The sequence below is a fragment of the Podarcis erhardii genome (assembly GCF_964252035.2).
Source record: "Podarcis erhardii genome assembly, chromosome: 14".
Classification (NCBI taxonomy): Eukaryota; Metazoa; Chordata; class Lepidosauria; order Squamata; family Lacertidae; genus Podarcis; species Podarcis erhardii.
The window spans coordinates 40,909,888-40,928,365 of record NC_138503.1 but is presented as its reverse complement, the minus strand read 5'-3'; the positions used below and the strand labels follow the sequence as shown (position 1 = coordinate 40,928,365).

Genomic DNA, 18,478 nt, shown 5'->3' with positions numbered 1-18,478 from the left:
GTGTCGAGTACACCCGCCCAATGGCCTCTGATATGATGAGGGATGGGCAAGCAAAAAATAAAATAAAATGCTTTTCTACTTTGGAGCTAGGCCCATCCACACTGTACAGTTAAAGCACTTTACTACTTTAGGAATCATGGATTCCAACCCCACCCCACCCCCCAAAAATTGTGGGAACTGTAGTTTGTTAAGCATGCTGAGAATTGTTAGGAGACCTCTAACAAATTGCTCTGTTCCTAGCAGTCTTTGGGGGAAAGCATGACACTCACAGTGCTACAAGTGTGCTTTAAATGTATGGCGTGACTCTGACTTTATTTGCCACTACGTCCCAGTCCTGCTTATTAACACGTGGCTTCTGTTTTCATTTTGCCCCTTCCTGCCATAAGTGGCAGTTGCTTAACATAACATGGAGAGATCACACCAGGCATAGGTGAACTCCGGCCCTGCAGATGTTTGGGACTACAATTTCCATCATCCCTGACCACTGGTTCTGTTAGCTAGGGATGATGGGAATTATAGTACCAAACATCTGCAGGGCCGGAGTTTGCCTATGCCTGGATCACACAATGCCTGGTGGGCTAAATATTACCAACATGCCATCCATTTGGCCCTTGGTTTTAGGCCTTTCCAATGGTCTTTGATACACTTTGATGTATTTTGAGACAGATTTTCATCTGGGCTCCAGAAAGGAGCCTGTGAGGCTGGTGCTTTGATGCAGAGATCATCCTACGTGTTCTCCCCCCCTTTCCTCTTCACCGTTAGCGCTCCTACTCTCTGACAGTGTCCCAGATTTCTTGGAATTCTCTGCTAGACTCTTCACAGACAAGTCATGTGTTTGGCAGAAGTTTGTGTGCTGTTCTTATCCCGCCTGTTCTGGGAGCTGTCAGGAACAAGGCATTGACTCGAGTGCCTTTCCTGCAGGGTGTCAGCTTACAAACGGCAAGGAGTGGGCAGTTTTGGGATGCAGTTACTGCACTTCCCCTATTCAGGTGTTCATCTCCCAGCTGGCATTCCCATAAGCCACCCATCTGCAGTGGGTGCAGAGGCTGCTCACCCCATCGGCTCCCAGTCTAATGGACAGTATGAGGCAGGCACCCTACCCGCAGGAAATGGATCTATCAATTTCAGTTTCTCATTTCCCCAGTCTTAAATTCAGTTCAGTACATTTCTGCAGCAGTACGCATTCAAAAACCAAAAAAACCTGCATGAAAGTGTGGATTTCTCCCAACATTTTTTTGTATGCAGTGTTGCCTAATGCAAACATTTCTGCAAACCAATTTCCCCTCATGTAGTGCTTTTTTATATATAGTATTTGCTGATATATGTGAAAATTTATGTATGTTTATGTACTTTTGTTGCACGTTAAAATGCATTTTTGCAAATATTCCTTAGCTGCAGAACTGTAGCAGTCTCAATTTTTAAGGATGGCTGTTTTAAGTGGGTTTGCCTAAAATGCATTTTTGCAAATATTCCTTAGCTGCAGAACTGTAGCAGTCTCAATTTTTAAGGATGGCTGTTTTAAGTGGGTTTGCCCTTAAAAGCAAATTTAAATGAATCCACGCCACAAATCCATAGGTAGTAAAAGTAACCTTTTTAATGCATTGGGGATGACCATGTGTGTGTGATGAGATACAGAGCTAGTGTTATTCCTACTGTCGCTCACCTGCTTATTTAACTCAAAAGACACTTGTCCATCTAGAGCTCATAGGTTTTGTGGGATTGTCCAACACAAATTAAACTCTGTGCCACACCTCAGTTCATTATTGTAGTGGCATCTGCTTCTGATGGTTCCTTCGGCATTCCAATGAAGATTGTCAAGATCCCATGTTCAGAACAAAAATGCCAGTTTCCACTTAGGACAACAAAACTTCCCCTCCCAAACACTTTCCAGCTGAATTTACTTCTCTCCACGCCAGATGTTGGGAACTTTGGGCCCTCCAGATGTTGCTGAACTACAACTCCCATCAGCCCAAGGAAGCATGGCCAATGGGCCTGGGGATGGTGGGTTGTAGTTCAGCAACATCTGGTGGGCCAAAGGTTTTCCATACCTGTGCTGCAGCTCTTTGGTGTTTTCTCTGGCCAGAATTGAACCTATCGTTGCTAACAGCTCAGTTTTATATCTTCACATTCATCAAAGCTGACGTCTTGCGCTCTTTGCACGGGGAAGAATTTAATTCTTGTATGGCTGTCAGTGTGACTGCAAGTACGCTCTGAACCTTGCCAGTTTTCTTGTCAGGGCTGCAAGATCTATTACAGGTCTGATTCCTTCCTTTGACATCTCTTTCCTTTGGACGTTCCTGTTCTGTCACATTTCAGTGAGAAAACACATTTCTCTTACTTCCAACCTTGCCCTCTGGATCCTGAGGGTGCCTTCTTTGCAGACACACTTTAGCAATGCTTTGGTGCAATAGATAATCTCTTCAGCTGACATACAGTATTGCTTTGCTTAAAAGTCACTGCCTTCACCTTGACTAGAATCTCCTTTTCCTCCACTTTGGGCAGGTAATGCTTTGTCTTGTCCTTGTAAATATCCCTAAATTGCTCCCTCTTTTTGTGCTTGCTGATTACTGAACTCAGGCAGATTCATAAATGAATAATCACTGTATAATAGGTAAAAACTACTGATTCCTATGGAGTAAGGACCATTGATACAGGATGATCCTGTAACCTAGAAGCAAAAAAACAAAACAAAAACCACTTTCTTTTACATTTGGCTTTTTAAATTTTTTTACTGGTGAGTGTCTGATGATGAATTTGGCAGTTGAAAATCTGATTTAAAAACCCTGACTGATGCACACAAGTGTTATAGGTCAGTGTGGAACAGGGATTCCCCCAGATCTTTGGGTGCCAGGTTCCCCCCCCCCCCCCGCTCGATTCTTGGGTTGCTGGGGTTTGAACCAGAGTTTTGATAATTAAAGTGAGATGACATGCTGAACTTCTTTTCCTTCCAAACAGAGGGGCAGAGGGAGATAATGGCCCTGCCATTAACCCATTGCAAAAGCCATCTACAAGACAAAACTCCCTATTGTCTCCCTCCCAAGAGGGAGATTGCCAGGGCAAGGGTGTGTGTGTGTGGTGTCACTCAGGAAAAAAAATTGTTCTTTTACACAGAGGACTTTTTGGCAGCTTGGTGTTCTGGGAACAAGGAGGAGGAAGTAGGAATCACTTCATGCGGGTGCTGGGACAGGGGCACAGAGATGGCATTCAAGGGTGCCTTGGAAATCCAGTGCTGCCCTGCTGGAGGAATAAGCCCCTCTTGAGATGTAACGCTCTGAACTCCCTCCATTGAAGGCTTTAACTATAAATATGTGCACATAGCCAACCAAGATCCGTATAGTTAAAGCCATGGTTTTCCCAGTAGTGATGTATGGAAGTAAGAGCTGGACCATAAAGAAGGCTGATCGCCGAAGAATTGATGCTTTTGAATTATGGTGCTGGAGGAGACTCTTGAGAGTCCCATGGACTGCAAGAAGAACAAACCTATCCATTCTTAAGGAAATCAGCCCTAAGTGCTCACTGGAAGGACAGATCCTGAAGCTGAGGCTCCAGTACTTTGGCCACCTCATGAGAAGAGAAGACTCCCTGGAAAAGACCCTGATGCTGGGAAAGATGGAGGGCACAAGGAGAAGGGGACGACAGAGGACAAGATGGTTGGATGGTGTTCTCGAAGCTACAAACATGAGTCTGACCAAACTGCGGGAGGCAGTGGAAGACAGGAGTGCCTGGCGTGCTCTGGTCCATGGGGTCATGAAGAGTCGGAAACGACTAAACGACTAAAAAACAACAACAACATGTGCACATAAACCATATTTCTCTGCTGTGCCTTGATCTCTCAATGGAAACACAACCCTGGGTGAGTGCCTGGAACCCCCTGGAATTCTACTACCAGTCAGCAGAGATTGGGCATGGTGGACAAGCTTTATATGACATTTATTTATCCCACCTTTTCCCCAGAAACAGGACTCAAGGTGGCTGGCAAAAGATAAAGCCATATAAAAGGTTATTATTAAAATGTAATTAACTACCTGCAGATTTAAACCAATGTTATTTTATTTAAGTAAATAGTTTCCCTTCCTTCCTTTCCTTCTTTTAAATAGCTGTCAATCTTAGGAACTGATTCTCTTATCTCTTCTGAATGGATGAAGCCTCTGAGCCGCCAGGAGAGCAAAAAGCATTCAGCCAATGGACTCATGGCTGGACTTTGGTGCATAAATCCCAGCCCCCATTCAGTACAATAAGCAGCATGCGCCCCTAAAAACAACACCACCCCACATACTTACCACATTTTGGAGTAATACTAATTACCATGGGAAGATGGAAGCTGCCAGGCTGTTAAAGTCTAAAACAAGAATGTGCAAACCTCAGCCACTCCAGATGTGACTGAACTCCGGCTCCCATCATCCCTGGCAAATATGCCCAAAGGCCAGGGCTGATGGGAGCTGTAGTTCAGCAACATCTGGCGAGCCAGAGGTTCCCCCTCCCACTCTTGGACTACCAGCTCTGATTTCACATCCACCCACCATCCCAGTCTTTGTTATTTCCTCCCTGAGCTCATAGAATAAGTGACGCGAAAAAGTTCCTCTTTCCCACTCGGAAGAGGAAGCTTCAAAAGCTCCATTCCTCTCCGCCCCCCTTAAGTAACGGTTTGCGGGAAGGGCTGGAGAGGGGAAGAGGCGTCGGAGGAGGAGGAGGCCACTTTGGCGCGCGCTCCCCCCACATAGTCCCGGGACAGTAAAAACTGGAGAGGAGGAGGCGGCGGCGGCAACGAGACAGGAAACCGCAAAGGAAAGCCGTCCTCCTGGCAGAAAGTTTCAGCCAAGGGAGTTTGGAGAGGACGAGAGAGAGAGGGAAACGCGGGGAACCCGAGATCTGATTCCAGGAACGGGGAAGCTCAGCTTCCAAAGTATTTCTTAGCCCATTTCAGAGGCGGCTGGATCCCAGCGCACCAGCAGATCGGAGATCTACCGCGCCGGGGGAGGAGGAAGAGGCCGCCCAAGACAAGAGTGTTGTCGGCTGTTGCCCGGAGGAAGGAGGCGGGGGTATCGGCTGCTGCGCCCGGGGCCCTGCATCGCGCGTCCCGGTGGACGGGAAAGGATCGCTGGGTAACGAATGACCTGCTCCCGATCCGCTACAATGGCCTGAAGAGATTTCACTTAAAAACAGAGAACCGTGGCGCTCTCTTGACTACCAGCACCGCTTGAGTGCCATGCCCTCTGTGCGCGCTCAGAGGCACTCTTTGCGCCGCAGGCTTCCCGACTGAGCAACGAGGCGCCATGACCGCCTACAGACTCAACTTGCGCGTCTTCTGGCCGCTGGTGACGTGCGGCTGCACCGCGATCCTGTACGTCTTGCAAGCGCTGAGCAGCAGCCAAGCCGGCGCGGCCCTCGAGGACTCGGGCTTGGGCGCCCCGCTGCTGAAAGCCTCGCTGCTCCTCTTGCTCCTCCTGGCCTGCTGGGCGCTGCGCTATCGCGCCCGGCTGCCCGGCCGCGCCCAGAGACCCGCCGGCCTGGCGGAGAGCCCCGAGGGTGCCTGGAGTGAACTTCGACGGCGGCGGCAGCAGCGCCGGCGCGCCTTGCTGGAGGAGTTTTACGAGCAGCAGTTGCGGCTCTCGCCCCACGTGCTGGGCCACAGCAAGGCGCACGTCAGCCTGGTGGTGGGCGAGCTGGTGCGCGCCGGCAAGGCCCCGGACCGGCTGGCGTCGCGCGGGGACTTCGTGCAAGTGGGCAGCGCCTACGAGCAGCACAAAGTGCGCAGCCCGGACTGCTTCGACGTGCTGGTGCCTCTGCGCTTGCCGCCCCGCCTGGAGCTGCGGGTGCAGCCCCGTCGGGGGACCGAGGCGGGCCTGCTCGGAGCCTTCGCGTGCGCCCTGCAAGTGGCGGCCGGTTGCGCGCACGACGAGGCGGGCGGCGGCCCCTCTCCGCGCGTGGCGGGGGCGCTGAGCGAGGCGCTGTGCGTGGAGCTGCCGTCGGCGCAGGGCGGCGGGCGCCACCTGTCGTCGGCGCTGGTGCTGCGCTGGTTCCAGGGCCACGTGCAGCGATGCCTGGGGGCCGTGCGCTCCCGCCTCCAGGAGCGCTGCCGGGTCAGCTTGGCCGTCGGGCCCGGCCGCCCGCTCACCTTGCATATCGCGCCTCGCTCCGACTACGTCTGTTGCCACCTTTCCATGGCTGTGCGCCTCACGCCGGCCATCCCCTTCGGCGAGGCGCTCTACCTCACCCCTTTGCCGTCGGCCCAGCCGCCCGCTCCTGGGAAGCTGGGAGCCTTCTGGACGCTCAACGTCTCCAAACCGGAGCAGAAGCTGCTGGGTTTCTTCAAGGAGCAAGCTCCTGCTGACTCCTGCCACCTCAAGTGCCTGCAGATCCTCAAGGGGCTGAGGGACCTGGGGGGACGCTCTTTGGAGCAGCCCCTGGGCGCTCAGTGGAACCGGATCCTTTCCTCCTACGTTCTCAAGACGGCACTTCTGTGGCTTCTCCTGCGTGGTCCCTTGCAAGCTTGGGAGGACCAGTTCCTGGTGGAGAGGCTGGAGAACCTCTTCCTGTTCCTCGTGGAAAGCCTGCAGAGGCGTGAGTTGCTGCACCTCTTCTTGGGGAACCCCAAGCTCCCCGAAGCCCTGAGCCTGCCCAAAATCCTCAAGGAAGCCGCTCCCGTCAACCTGCTGGCCGACTTTGATGGCCCTACCTTGGACAAGGTGGCCGGCCAGCTCTTAAACACTTGGAAGCAGGCGCCCAAGATGATCAGGAAGTACAGTGGCCACAGATACAGAAGAAAACATCCTGCCTGAGAACAGAGCAGAGGACTCTCAGTTTAAGGGAGCACCATTTGGGCTGTGCGTGCCTTTGCTCAATCTGTCGCCTTCATAATATTAATTGCAGAGTTGGAAGGGGTTGTAGAGGTCCTCTAGTCCAACCCCTGCTCAAAGCAGGATTTGAAGTGTGAGAATAAGCATCTGTAGAGAGATCACCACCAGCCTTCTGCTTAAACACCAGCAAAGAAGAGACCCACTAGCTCCCTAATGGCCCAGCAGCTCTTACCATTAGGATGTCCTAAAGTTTAGCTGAAAGCTTCCATTTCCATCCTTTAGGTTCTAGTTGTGCCTTCTGAAGCTTCAGAGAACAAGTTTTCTGTGTCTTCTTAGTGAGAGGCCTTCAGATATATGAAGACCATTATCCTGTCTCCCGTTATTCTCTTCTCTAGCTGTTAGGGCTTGTTTTCAGACTTGTAACTATCCTCTGAACCAGAGCCTCCATGTGTTGCTGAACTACAACTCCCATTATCCCTGGCCTATTGGCCATGCTTGCTGAAGTTGATGGGAGTTGTAGTTCAGCAGCAACCAGAGAACCAGAAGTCCCCCCACACCTGTGTTGCCTTAAATGCATGATCACACTTAAGATACCTTGTTAAACCTCTTCACACCTTTGAATGATGGTTTCTTGGAATCACAGGTGAGAAGAGCCCAGTTGGGATCAGATACAGTACTGCTTATAGGTTTCCCATGGGCATCTTGTTGGCCACAGTGAAAGCAGGATGCTGAAGTAGATCGATCATCAGGGCTTTTCTTATGTATGAACAGGAATCTGCTATTGACATCAACAGCAGCCTCAGTTCCATATTCAGTAACAACTTTGGGGAAGAGAGTTTTGTCAGAACTTATGAAGTCCCTACCCCTTACAGTCCTGATCCTCTCCGGTTGTTATTTTTAAATATATAAAACACATGTTTACTGTAATTATGCATTTGATGTAATGTGTAGTTTGGCCCATAGGTACTTTCATTTGGAATGTGGTTAAGCCATCACAATGGGTCTGTCCTACTCTCATGTTTTTCACATAGTTTTGCTGTCTTTCGAATGCACCACTTACCAGATGCAGAGCATAACAGAGCACCTGGTCTCCTGATTGTGCTTACCTCTGATATCTTAATGCACGCTGGTGCATTTGGGAGCAAACGGTCCACAGTGACAACATGTCACTGTGCTGTTTTAAAAAACGACATCAAAAACAAATGCAAAAGTTCCCCTTAAATACACAGGTCCGCACTACTGCTGGGTTATTTTATGGGCTTCAAATTAAATAGAATAGTTCTGATATCGCTAATCAAGTAGTGGGACAATTTTGGGGAAATACTGTTCCTTGCACCCTGAGAGTAAACACAGGTTTGTCTCCAACCGAGTTCTGCTCAGGAAATTGAAATGAGTGGACCTACAAATTTGTCATTCTCATTCACTTCAATTGTTGTGATCATAATATGACTGAAGTTATTTTTTGGGGAAGTGAGTTTGGTCCATTTCCTCTGGATGTATCAAGGTGCAGAATTTCACCCTAATAACCATTTGCAAGTCTTCTTCACCCAACATTTCTTATTACAATCTGTTGTGGTGAGGTGGGTTCAGCTTTTGGACATTTGTACCAGCAAGTTGGAATATATGTTGTGCTTGAAGAGGGAACCCATGTATGGAAGTATCGTACAGCAGCTCCTTTGGGCAGCTTCCCTTTCAGGCAGGTATGGGGAACCTGTGCCCCCCAAGATATCACTGAACTACAACTCCCATCAGCCTCAGCCAGCATGCCCATTGGTCAGGGAGGATGGGCATATTCCTGGAGTTCAGGAACAACTAGAAAACCACAGGTTGTTTATCCCTGCTCTAAGGCATTACTGTGGAAGAATTTGGCTGTGTGTGCACTATATCTTGGAAGCATGTGTCCTTAAAGAATTCTGGGCTCTGTTAAGGGTTTGTTAAGCGTTGCTGGGAATTGTAACCATGTGAAGTGCTCATAATTCTTTTGAAGGGAGTGCATGTGCTTCAAAAGTTTATACACAGCCGACAAAGCCAGAGTTGTGTACGATATCCAGAACCGCTCTTGGCCTTGACTCGGAATGTGCTTATAGCTACAAGAGCCCTTTATCTCTAGTGTGGCTGAGGATTTTTACATGCCACTGCGCTCAAACTATTTGAAGTGATGTGGTATGCAAACTCACGGTCTGCACTTATCTGAACGGCTCATGTGACCCACGATCACATTCCCCCCTGCCCAGCTGGAAACAAAATTGGGTGTCCTCTGTCGTGTGATTTAGCATTGAGCCTGAGAACCTGAACGATTTCCCTAACATCTCACATAATGTGGGTCAATCATGAACACCAAAGACGGGATGCTGTGCTGGATGGTGATGGTCAGGGAGATGTTGGTGATGGGATGTGAAATGGTGACATTTCCCCAAGAGGGCATGAGAGATGTAGCTGTGATCCAAAGGGAAGTCTCATTTTGGGGACTTAAATACAAATATGCATTCAGAGACCAAAAATATTAGCACTTTATTTTCATAAAGGCCTCTTATTTTTATTCTTGCAGTGTGTGTAGGCTGTGTTAAGCATTTTTTTCTCTGAAGCGCCTGAGCAATACTAAGCAAAGAATTGGGTAAAAGAAACAGGTACGCAGATTTTCAATAAGCTGCCTTTAAAAAGGCAGATCCAAAATACTTACGGTACCTTAAGAGGTGCTGTCAAACCTAAATCAGTATTTTGCTTTAACCAGCTGCCTTGCTGAAAGCTACCCTCCGGTGTGTGATTTAGAAGTATCCAACTCAGGGATGGTTGGGGAGGCATGTATAAACCCTCTTGTTGCTTCTGACAACAAACTTTGTCTGTTGACTGTTCCAGTGAATCGCTTGGTGCTGGGCCAGGCTAAAGTCTTCCCAGATTAAAATCAACAGGAGCTTGGCTTTTAACCCCTTAGTGCACAAAAGCACAGCATACCAAAGAATTGAGGACGTCGTGCTATGCTATCCTGTGCATGGCTCTTGAGAAGCAAGTCCCACTTAGTACAATTTCCTCCTGAGCGAATGAATGTACATAGGATCAGGGCCATTGTGGGTGGTGGGAGCAGACCCTTCCCCTCGGAACTGCTTGCAGTGCTTAGCCACAAAAAAGGAAATGAAACTGAAGGTGGTCTCTGTAAGGGCTCTGGCATCTGCCTGAAGGTGCAGACCCCAGCTGCTTCACATAGAACATTGTCCACATAAATATAGGTACAGTGGTACCTCGGGTTAAGTACTTAATTCGTTCCGGAGGTCTGTTCTTAACCTGAAACTGTTCTTAACCTGAGGTACCACTTTAGCTAATGGGGCCGCCTGCTGCTGCCGCACCGCTGGAGCACGATTTCTGTTCTCATCCTCAAGCAAAGTTCTTAACCCGAGGTACTATTTCTGGGTTAACGGAGTCTGTAAGCTAAAGCGTATGTAACCCGAGGTACCACTGTTGTCCAAAAACAGCTGGAGACAAAAGTTTGGGAAACACTGGGCTACCTGGGCCTTTTATGATTTTGGAGGCCCAATGGAACAGCGCCTTACTTTCTGTTTCCCATGTGAGGTTGCAGAACGAGGCTTTGTGTCTCGTGCCTTTGTAATGCCAGTTTTGACGCCTAAGTTACTCAGCAGCTTTCTTGACTGGTTTACATGTAACATGCTATTTTATTTTATTTTGGAGGTGTAGACACTTTGCATCCACTGTTTGCTAATAATTAGTTTCCTTAGGCGTGTCGGTGTTTTGGGGAGCCTTTTCTAGACTGAGGGCCACATTCCTTTGTGGGCAACCTTCTGGGGGCCGCATGCCAATGATGGGCAGAGCCAAAGGCCCAAAATGGGCAACGTGATGAATGAGGCTTTGTTATAATAGGCTGCATTCCAGCCAAGCGAACAACCTCTGTTTCTACACACACACACCTCTCTCAAGCCTTCTAGGCAAACAAGAGGTATTATTAGAGTTCAAGGATGCACACTGAGGAGCATGTACATCTGGGCTGGTGAGATATGCTGTCTGGGGGAGTGTGCATGGGTTCTGGAGTGCCAAAGGGTCATATAGAACGGCCTGGAGGATCACATTTGAGGTTCGGAGGTTCTATACTCCTTTGCATAGAATGGAAGGTTGCAACAGCAAGAATGCTGCCATCGCTGTTAACAGGGAAGTGCGGTTGGCTTTGGAAATGAAGGGAGATGGTTGGAAGACATAGTTGGAGCAGTAGCCAGGAAAATTGAAATCAAATGTTTGTGGAGGTTGGAGAAGGGACTGGGAAGGAGGTATAAATGAAAGCATTACCGGGGGGGGGGGGAGGTTTGAGCATGTGGCATATTAGTTCCTAAGTCATCAACAATATTCAGTTGGCTGATACCGGGGGCAGGTACTTACTGGGACTCTCTTAATGGGAAGGCCTGGCAAACCTCCTTCCTGTTCTGAGACAAGTGGTGTGGCAGGAAAGCTCTGATGGTAGAACACGAGACTCTTAATCTCTGGTTTGTGGGTTCAAGCCCCACGTTAGACCAAAAATAATAATAATCCTGCATTGCAGGGGGTTGGACTAGATGACCTTGTGGTCCCTTCCAACTCTGATTCTATGATATTCTTGGCACTTTATAATTGAATTTTGTTGTTGGGGCAGAGACAGTTGTTTTGTTTTGCTGGTGTAAGCAAATGGCTTTGCTCCATCATGTCCAACTTGGGTGTGTATGAGGCTGTAATGCTCGTTTAAGGTGGGGTGGGGAGCCTCCGGCCTAGGGGGCAAATGCTCCCCCTGCCCAGGCCTCTCTGTCTGGCCTTGGGTCTCACTCTGCTCCCCAGCCACATGCCTCAAGGAACCTTGCTTTACACCCTTCTTGAGTGATTAGGAATTTGTCCTTCAGCTCTGATTCTGCCTCTCAGTTGCGTTAGCTTGGTGAGCTGTGGTTCCTGCATTTCAGGGGGTTGGACTAGATGACCCTTAGGGTTCCTTCCAGCCCAACGGTTCTGTAATTCTGTGGATGGAGGATAGAGAGGTGTGTGCATAGAAACTGGCCTATTGTGCAAAGGAGAAACTTGTTTTCATTGCCCCACCCACTTTTGCCTCTGGCCTCACCCATCACTTGCATGCGGCCCCTAGAAGGCTGCCCAGAAGGATATGCGGCCCCTGGGTTGAAAAAGCTTGGACTAAAGTAAAGAAGCGTTCCAGGAGACCAGTGCCCAGGCGGAGGGAGCCTGAATGTGAATACTTGGATTTAATTATCCGAAGGAGATGCTTGTTATGTTGGACCAGAGTGATCATTTTCAGATGTGCTTGACCATACACCAAAACCTGTGTGTGTGTGTGTGTGCCTTGCACACATTCATTTTCCTGCTGTTGTTTTTGCATGCCTTACTCTCCAGCCGTTCAGTGTGAGTCATCTCTCCATCTCTGCAGAAATTCATCATTAGGAGTTGTTATGGGTGGGTTGAGAAAGCTGCAGGATGGAGGGCTTGTTTGTCAAATAGTCTCGTAGTCTAATGAGAGACTAAATTGAAGAGCCATGCAAAGAAGCACATCATTTTGGACACTGCTGTGTGGCTTCTTCTTTTTTTACCCCTCCACCCTGCACATCATATTTTGGAAGCACTAGAATCTAAGCCCAGGCTCTTGTTTCTCAACCATCAAGGGATACAAATGCATTTAACTGTATACTCTTAACCTGGGAGTAAGCCCCACTGAACACGGCAGGACATCTGAGTGAAACATGCATAGAATTCCATTATAAGATAGTCTTGCAAAGCAGTCACTTCCTTAGTCTCCTGTGGTGAGCCGTGATTGCCTCCAGGTGACCACATATGTAAACATTTACAAAGGTTAGCTACCCAGTCCACTTTGTGCCACAGATGGTTAACATAGGCACTAGTAACTTTTGCATACTGATTTCCAAAATTGATTTCATATTTGCAGTATTATAAGTACATCTTGCAGGCATGGCTGGTGTTGGTTATAATTTTCTCATTCATAGACTCACTCAGTCTGGACTCCGGAAGTGTTCCTATACCTCTAGAGTTGTGTAGAAGTAACAATCTGGCTCTAGTGACGTTTCCCAAAATCATAATCTTTGGTAAGCAACTCCGAAGGTGGGGGACATGGAGCTGATACCTGTCCCCATTCATGTAGTGAAATAGTTGAAATGAAAACTTGCTTTAAGTCCCACCCCCAGAAGAAACCATTCCTCTTTCAGGTTTTGCATCTTGTTGCAAAATAATGCAAACAAAACCTTAACTTTACAACTGACAATTGTGGTACGATAATGGCTATTAGTTATCTATCAGACCAAGTGTGGTTTGATGCTTATTGGAAGATGCAAAAGCACAGTGTTATTTAATTGTTTAAAATTTGGAGGAGCGAAAAGTGGTGTTAAGATGTTAATTAAGTTTTTTAATGTCATGATTTTTTCTTGTTTATGAAGTTGATGATGATAATAATAATAATAATAATAATGTGCTCACTTTTTCCAGTCAAAAGCTGATCGTATTTGAATCTTTCCATTAACAATAAACAGTTGTTTGAAGCCTCCTGGGCTTGGTTCTTTGCGTGCCAAAAGATGACTTGCACACAATGGTGAACGTGCGGCAACAGGAAGTTTTCTCAGAGAGGGCCGTTGAACAGGAGTAGCATGAAAGTCTAATCACTTCAAGAACATTTCTGCAGGAGAAGCAAACAGCAGATTGTGCCTCACTGCTTTTTCTTATTCTCCGCTCAAAACAGTTTCACACCAACCAACTTTGGGTGTCAGAGGTAGGTGTGTTGCCAGGCACCTAAGGGAATCTGGACAGAGGGCCACGACACCTTTGCATAAATATATCAAGTGCTCCCTAGACTGGTTGCCATGTAAGAAAGGAGGCAGGTAGTTGGCTGAGAGTAGGCTGAGCTTGGTACAGTGCCCAACTTTCCCTAACAGACCAGCCTCTACTGGGATAGGGATCTGCTAGCAACTCTCAGCACCCTGAACTACAGTTCCCAAGATTCTTTGGGGAAATTCATGTGGCCAGAGATAAAGTAGAGCTATTGAGTTAATGGGTATGAAGTCAACGTAAAAATGCTTTTTATTCCCATAGTTCCAAATATTAAAAGGGGTGTATGTGTGGATTCCTTATGCATGTAATAATGGTAATCAAAGCACCTTCATTTTGTTCTCATATATTTATATAAAAACAATTCCCCCCCCCCTTGATGCATCTATTTTATCAAAAGCTTAGAGTGACTGGCATATTGTTTGTTATGACTAATTGTCTCGACAAGAATAAATTGGACTGGATATTTTTGTTAGAGCCAAAGACATTCCCTCAACAGTTACCAGATGGAAGCACAACACAACATATAAATGGGCTGGTACAAGGATGTCACCAGCTCCAATCAACACAGCATTTTTGGCAACAAGGGCTTGCCTTTTTTATTTTTATCAGTGACAATTGGATGACGGGGCAGGAAGGAGGGAAGCAACTTGGGGTTTTATATAATTTATTTAACTATGCACTGTAATATAACCACCTTTCTGTCAAGGCAGTTTACAATTTAAAATGTTAGAACGAACGAACGCTGTAAAATATTCTCAGGCCAATATCAGAAGTTGGCCTGGACTCTCTCCCTTCTGCCTTCCCTCAAAGCAGGCCAGCCTGAGTAGCCTAAACCAATTCTATGATCCTAAGCCCCAACAAGCATGGCCAATGGCAAGGGATGATGGGAGTTGTAGTCCACTTCCCCATATCAGAAAAAAAAACCAATATGAACTGAGGGCATTGCTATCAGGGGTGCCAACTTGAATAAATTAATGGTTGAGGGGGCAGGTAAGCCCCACCCTGCATAATCGATCACATGACATGGTACACACCCACCATCTTGAGTGGCAATGCCCATCAACTTTGAGGGGGCCTGATCCCCTCAAATATTTTATTGGAGCGGCGGCGAAGGGACCTCAGCCCTTAAGAGTTGGCTTCTATGATTGCCATGCGAGTTTCTGTTGGGTTGATAGTTTCTATTCTAACATATAGGTGTGCTTTGGATGTCCATTCTTTATTGTTTTAAAACTTCAGTTATTGTCTTTGCACTGTTCCCAAAACTATTTTTGGCTATGGTATGTTTGCCAATCCCCTTGAGATGCTTGTAAAAGAGGATTCATAAATAAAATATTACCATTACTACTTAATGTCTGCCCCTTGGCTGTTTTGAATACGCAAGCCTCTTTCCACATGGCATTATGTGCCCTCAATGGAGTCCTGCTCAGTTGTAGAGGATCTTACTGGCGTGGAACCTAGAAATTCAACTTCCTGAATAAATGAAGCATTAGATCAGCTGTTATAAAGGAAATGAATCATTCCTCTGTTTATCTTGAGATAGTTGTCTAGCCACTGCCTAATGCATCTTGGTTTTGTTTTTTGTTTTGTTTTTTAAAGTTGATTTCATTCCAATTCTGGAAACACACACACATAAACACACACACACACTATAATCCATCCAATAATTTGTGTTTAACAACATCTGGAACACCTACTGCGCCCATTACTAGGGTTAACAGGGTTTATAGGATTCAGAGACATTTTGCTAGGCTGGTGCCGAACACGTCAAATATCCTGGGGCGTTCCTTGGAGATGACTCTCGCTGCCTGACAGATGGTCTTGTAATTCATGGCTCTTGTCAAGGAGCCAATCTCACATATTAATCACTCGAAGACATTCTTGCATCCATCTGCAAGGAGTAAGGCAGAAAGCCCATGCCGATCTGCAACGTTAAAACACTGACAACAACAACAACAGTGCCACAAATAAAACCAATATATTATTTTAATTTGTAGCACAGAGTTGGGGTGCGGAGTGGGGAGGCTAGGTTAGAACGCAGGCTTGATATACACCAGTTTAAAAGAATTGAAAACAATACTTATTTTATTGGCATGTCATTTCTAGAAATGAAGGAAGGAAAAAGAGAAAGAGAAACCAAAGTTACAAAAGAATAACTTCCGATTTTCCATCTGCCGGTTACATAAAAAGGAAAATATGGTTATTTAAAACCTTCAGTCCATTATCAGAGTTGAGGGACATATTCCAGCCAGGCAAAAATACGGAAGGAGAGTGAAAAGCGGGGTCAGTAAGAGGTGTGGCTGGAGAGTGGTTGTGTAGCTGTGTGTCCTGAGGAGACAAAGGCCTTGAGGGTTGCATTTGTCCCCTGGACCTTTCATTATGGCTTTGAAACCGTGACTCGGTTTTACCTCAGAAGCTGCTTCAGTGTCTTACTGTCCTAAGATGATTTGGTTTCTTTGTGGAACTTGTGACATGTTTCTGATTCAGTCCAAGGGGAAAGGTTTGGGCACTCACATGAGGCTTATAAGCAGCCCTGTTTGGGAAGTTAGCAGCCCTGTTTAGGGAAGTTTTTAATGTTTGATTTTTTATCACGTTTTTAATGTTCTGTTGAGAGCTGCTCAGAGTGGCTGGGGAAACCCAGACAGATGGGCAGGGTATTTATTATTATTATTATTCCTACAAGACATTGCTGAATCACTGAAGATCAATCCTTTTATCCAGGCTTCCTCATCCTCGGCCCTCCAGATGTTTTTATCCTACAACTCCCATGATTCCTAGCTAGCAGGACCAGTGGTCAGGGATGCTGGGAATTGTAGTCTCAAAACATCTGGAGGGCCGAGGTTGAGGAAGCCTGCTTTTATCTGTGCACAAGATGGGTTACATTTTGGGATATTTGCCATGAGGCAGTGATCTGCCTGTGGTTGATGCTCCACATATTTATATTATCAAACGAGTGCCGGATTTTGAGTGTGAGTCATGAATTGTTTGAACTTGTCTCCACTGAGAGAACAGTTAAGAGCACAGTAAGTGGGGAATGGCAATACGAAAAAGAGACGAATCGCTGCGATTTATGAAAGGGAATGCAGGGAAGTGGCCACCTGTGGTTTGGAAACCGTATTTAAGATACTTTTTACTGTGCTGCTGAAAGAAAAGAGGATTAAACAAAACACACACAGGCACCTCCAATTAGGATGTGGCGGATGGCCTGATAACAAGCAAGATCCATCTCGGAAGTTGGACCAATGCTGAGGCAGCTTCTGAAGCAAAACTGGGTCGTGGTTTAAAACACATCATTAAAAGGACATAGGAAGGGGACAGAATGTGGCCAACTTGTTATTTGCTTTATTGATGTGCAGAATTCAAGAAGCAGAAAATAAAATCAGCAGGAGGATAGTATGGTACAAGAACAAGAGCAAGGAACCTCAAGTCAAGGGCTGGATGTGGCCTTCTAGGCCTCTCTCTCTGGCTCTTGGGTCTCTCTCCAGGCCAATCCCCTCACTAGTTCCATTGGGCATGCCAAGTGTTTTTGCCTGGCTGGAATATGTCCATGTACTCTGACCATGCTTCTTGCGTGTCTCAATGGAGGATAGAGAGTGTGCATGCATTAAAAATCACGTGGAGACAGATAGTGTTCATTGTATTCATCCCATGTCCAGAATGGAAACTAACCCAGGAATACGATCAGTATTGTCTATTGTTGCTGTTTTCAGCCCACAAACAATACATGTTTGATTATGTTTCCTCCCTGTCCACTGCCATTTTGTTTTCTTTCCATTGGTCAGAATGGGGTAGATTAAAATAATGGTAATGTGATTAATTTCATAAAATTATGCCACAAGATAAATAAGCGTTGTTGTTGTTGTTGTTGTTGTTGTTGTTGTTATTAACAGCACTGCATGCAGCAGAATGGAAACAGCACTGCGTGCACAAACATAAGTTGGAAAGAAAACAGATGCCTTCTTACACCTGTAATTCTGCATTAGACCAATGGTCCATCAATGTCATGTCATAGCCAGGGCATTCTTCATCAGAGGAGGACCTGGAGACCCCAGCCTTACACCAAGCCCTGGATCAGGCTTCATATGGGGGGTGAGGAGTCGGGATCCTGCGGTGATGCCAAGGAGGGGTGATCTGCACCCAGAGTGACATTGAGGCCAAACAGGTCCCAAGCCCAAGGGAAATGCAGATGGAAACCCAGAGACACACCTGACCACAAGCAAGGACTATTTGGGTTTTAAGGGGTCCTGGGAAGTGAGACCCTCCTCTCAAGGAGACCTTTGGAGGAAAAGGAGTTGGTAGGCGTCAGCTGAGGCTGGAATATGGTTCCAGCAGCACCAGCTCAAAAACCCCAGTGCTGGGCAGAAAGAGCTGCTGGGACAATGTGGTGTAATGGTTAGAGTGCTAGACTGTGTCCTGGGAGACCTGCGTTAAAATCCCCACTCAGCCATGAAGCTCACTGGGTGACTGTGGGCCAGTCGCCATCTCTTAGCCTAATCTATCTCACAGGGTTGTTTTGAGGATGAAATGGGGAGGAGGAGGACCATGTACACCACCTTGAGCTCCCTGGAAGAAAAAGTGGTATATAAATGTAATAATAATAATAATAATAATAATAATAATAATAATAATAATAATATATGAGTGGTGCTTGGGTGGCGTTAAGGCCCGGCCCAACCGTGAGGCAAAATGAAGCAGCCACCTGAGGTGGAAAGATCTTGCCAGCAACAGGGCAGGGTGGGGCGGCACTCCCCATTTTGCCTCAGATGGCAAAATGAGATGCACAGGCCCTGCTGGTGTTGGTTTGGCTGCTTAAGTATAAGCGCTTTAGTCTGAACATTAGGAATTGAGGGAATGACAACTGGCAAGGAAGAGCT

At 46.9% G+C, this 18,478-nt stretch overlaps 1 protein-coding gene and 1 long non-coding RNA gene across 2 annotated transcripts; one reads left to right on the top strand and one right to left on the bottom strand.

Annotated features, from left to right (window-relative positions):
* Positions 1–5,155: 5,155 nt before the first annotated feature.
* Positions 5,156–7,724, top strand: ITPRIPL2 (ITPRIP like 2). Its single transcript, XM_081840585.1, has one exon. The coding sequence runs from the start codon at positions 5,274–5,276 to the stop codon at positions 6,777–6,779; it is 1,506 nt and encodes a 501-aa protein (XP_081696711.1). The 5' UTR covers positions 5,156–5,273; the 3' UTR covers positions 6,780–7,724.
* A 2,808-nt stretch (positions 7,725–10,532) lies between these two features.
* On the bottom strand, positions 10,533–15,066 carry LOC309329596. The gene is made up of 2 exons (XR_014151203.1): positions 12,601–15,066; positions 10,533–12,553 (listed from the first exon to the last, which is right to left on the bottom strand). It is a non-coding gene; the product is annotated as an uncharacterized lncRNA (long non-coding RNA).
* Between the last annotated feature and the right edge of the window lie 3,412 nt (positions 15,067–18,478).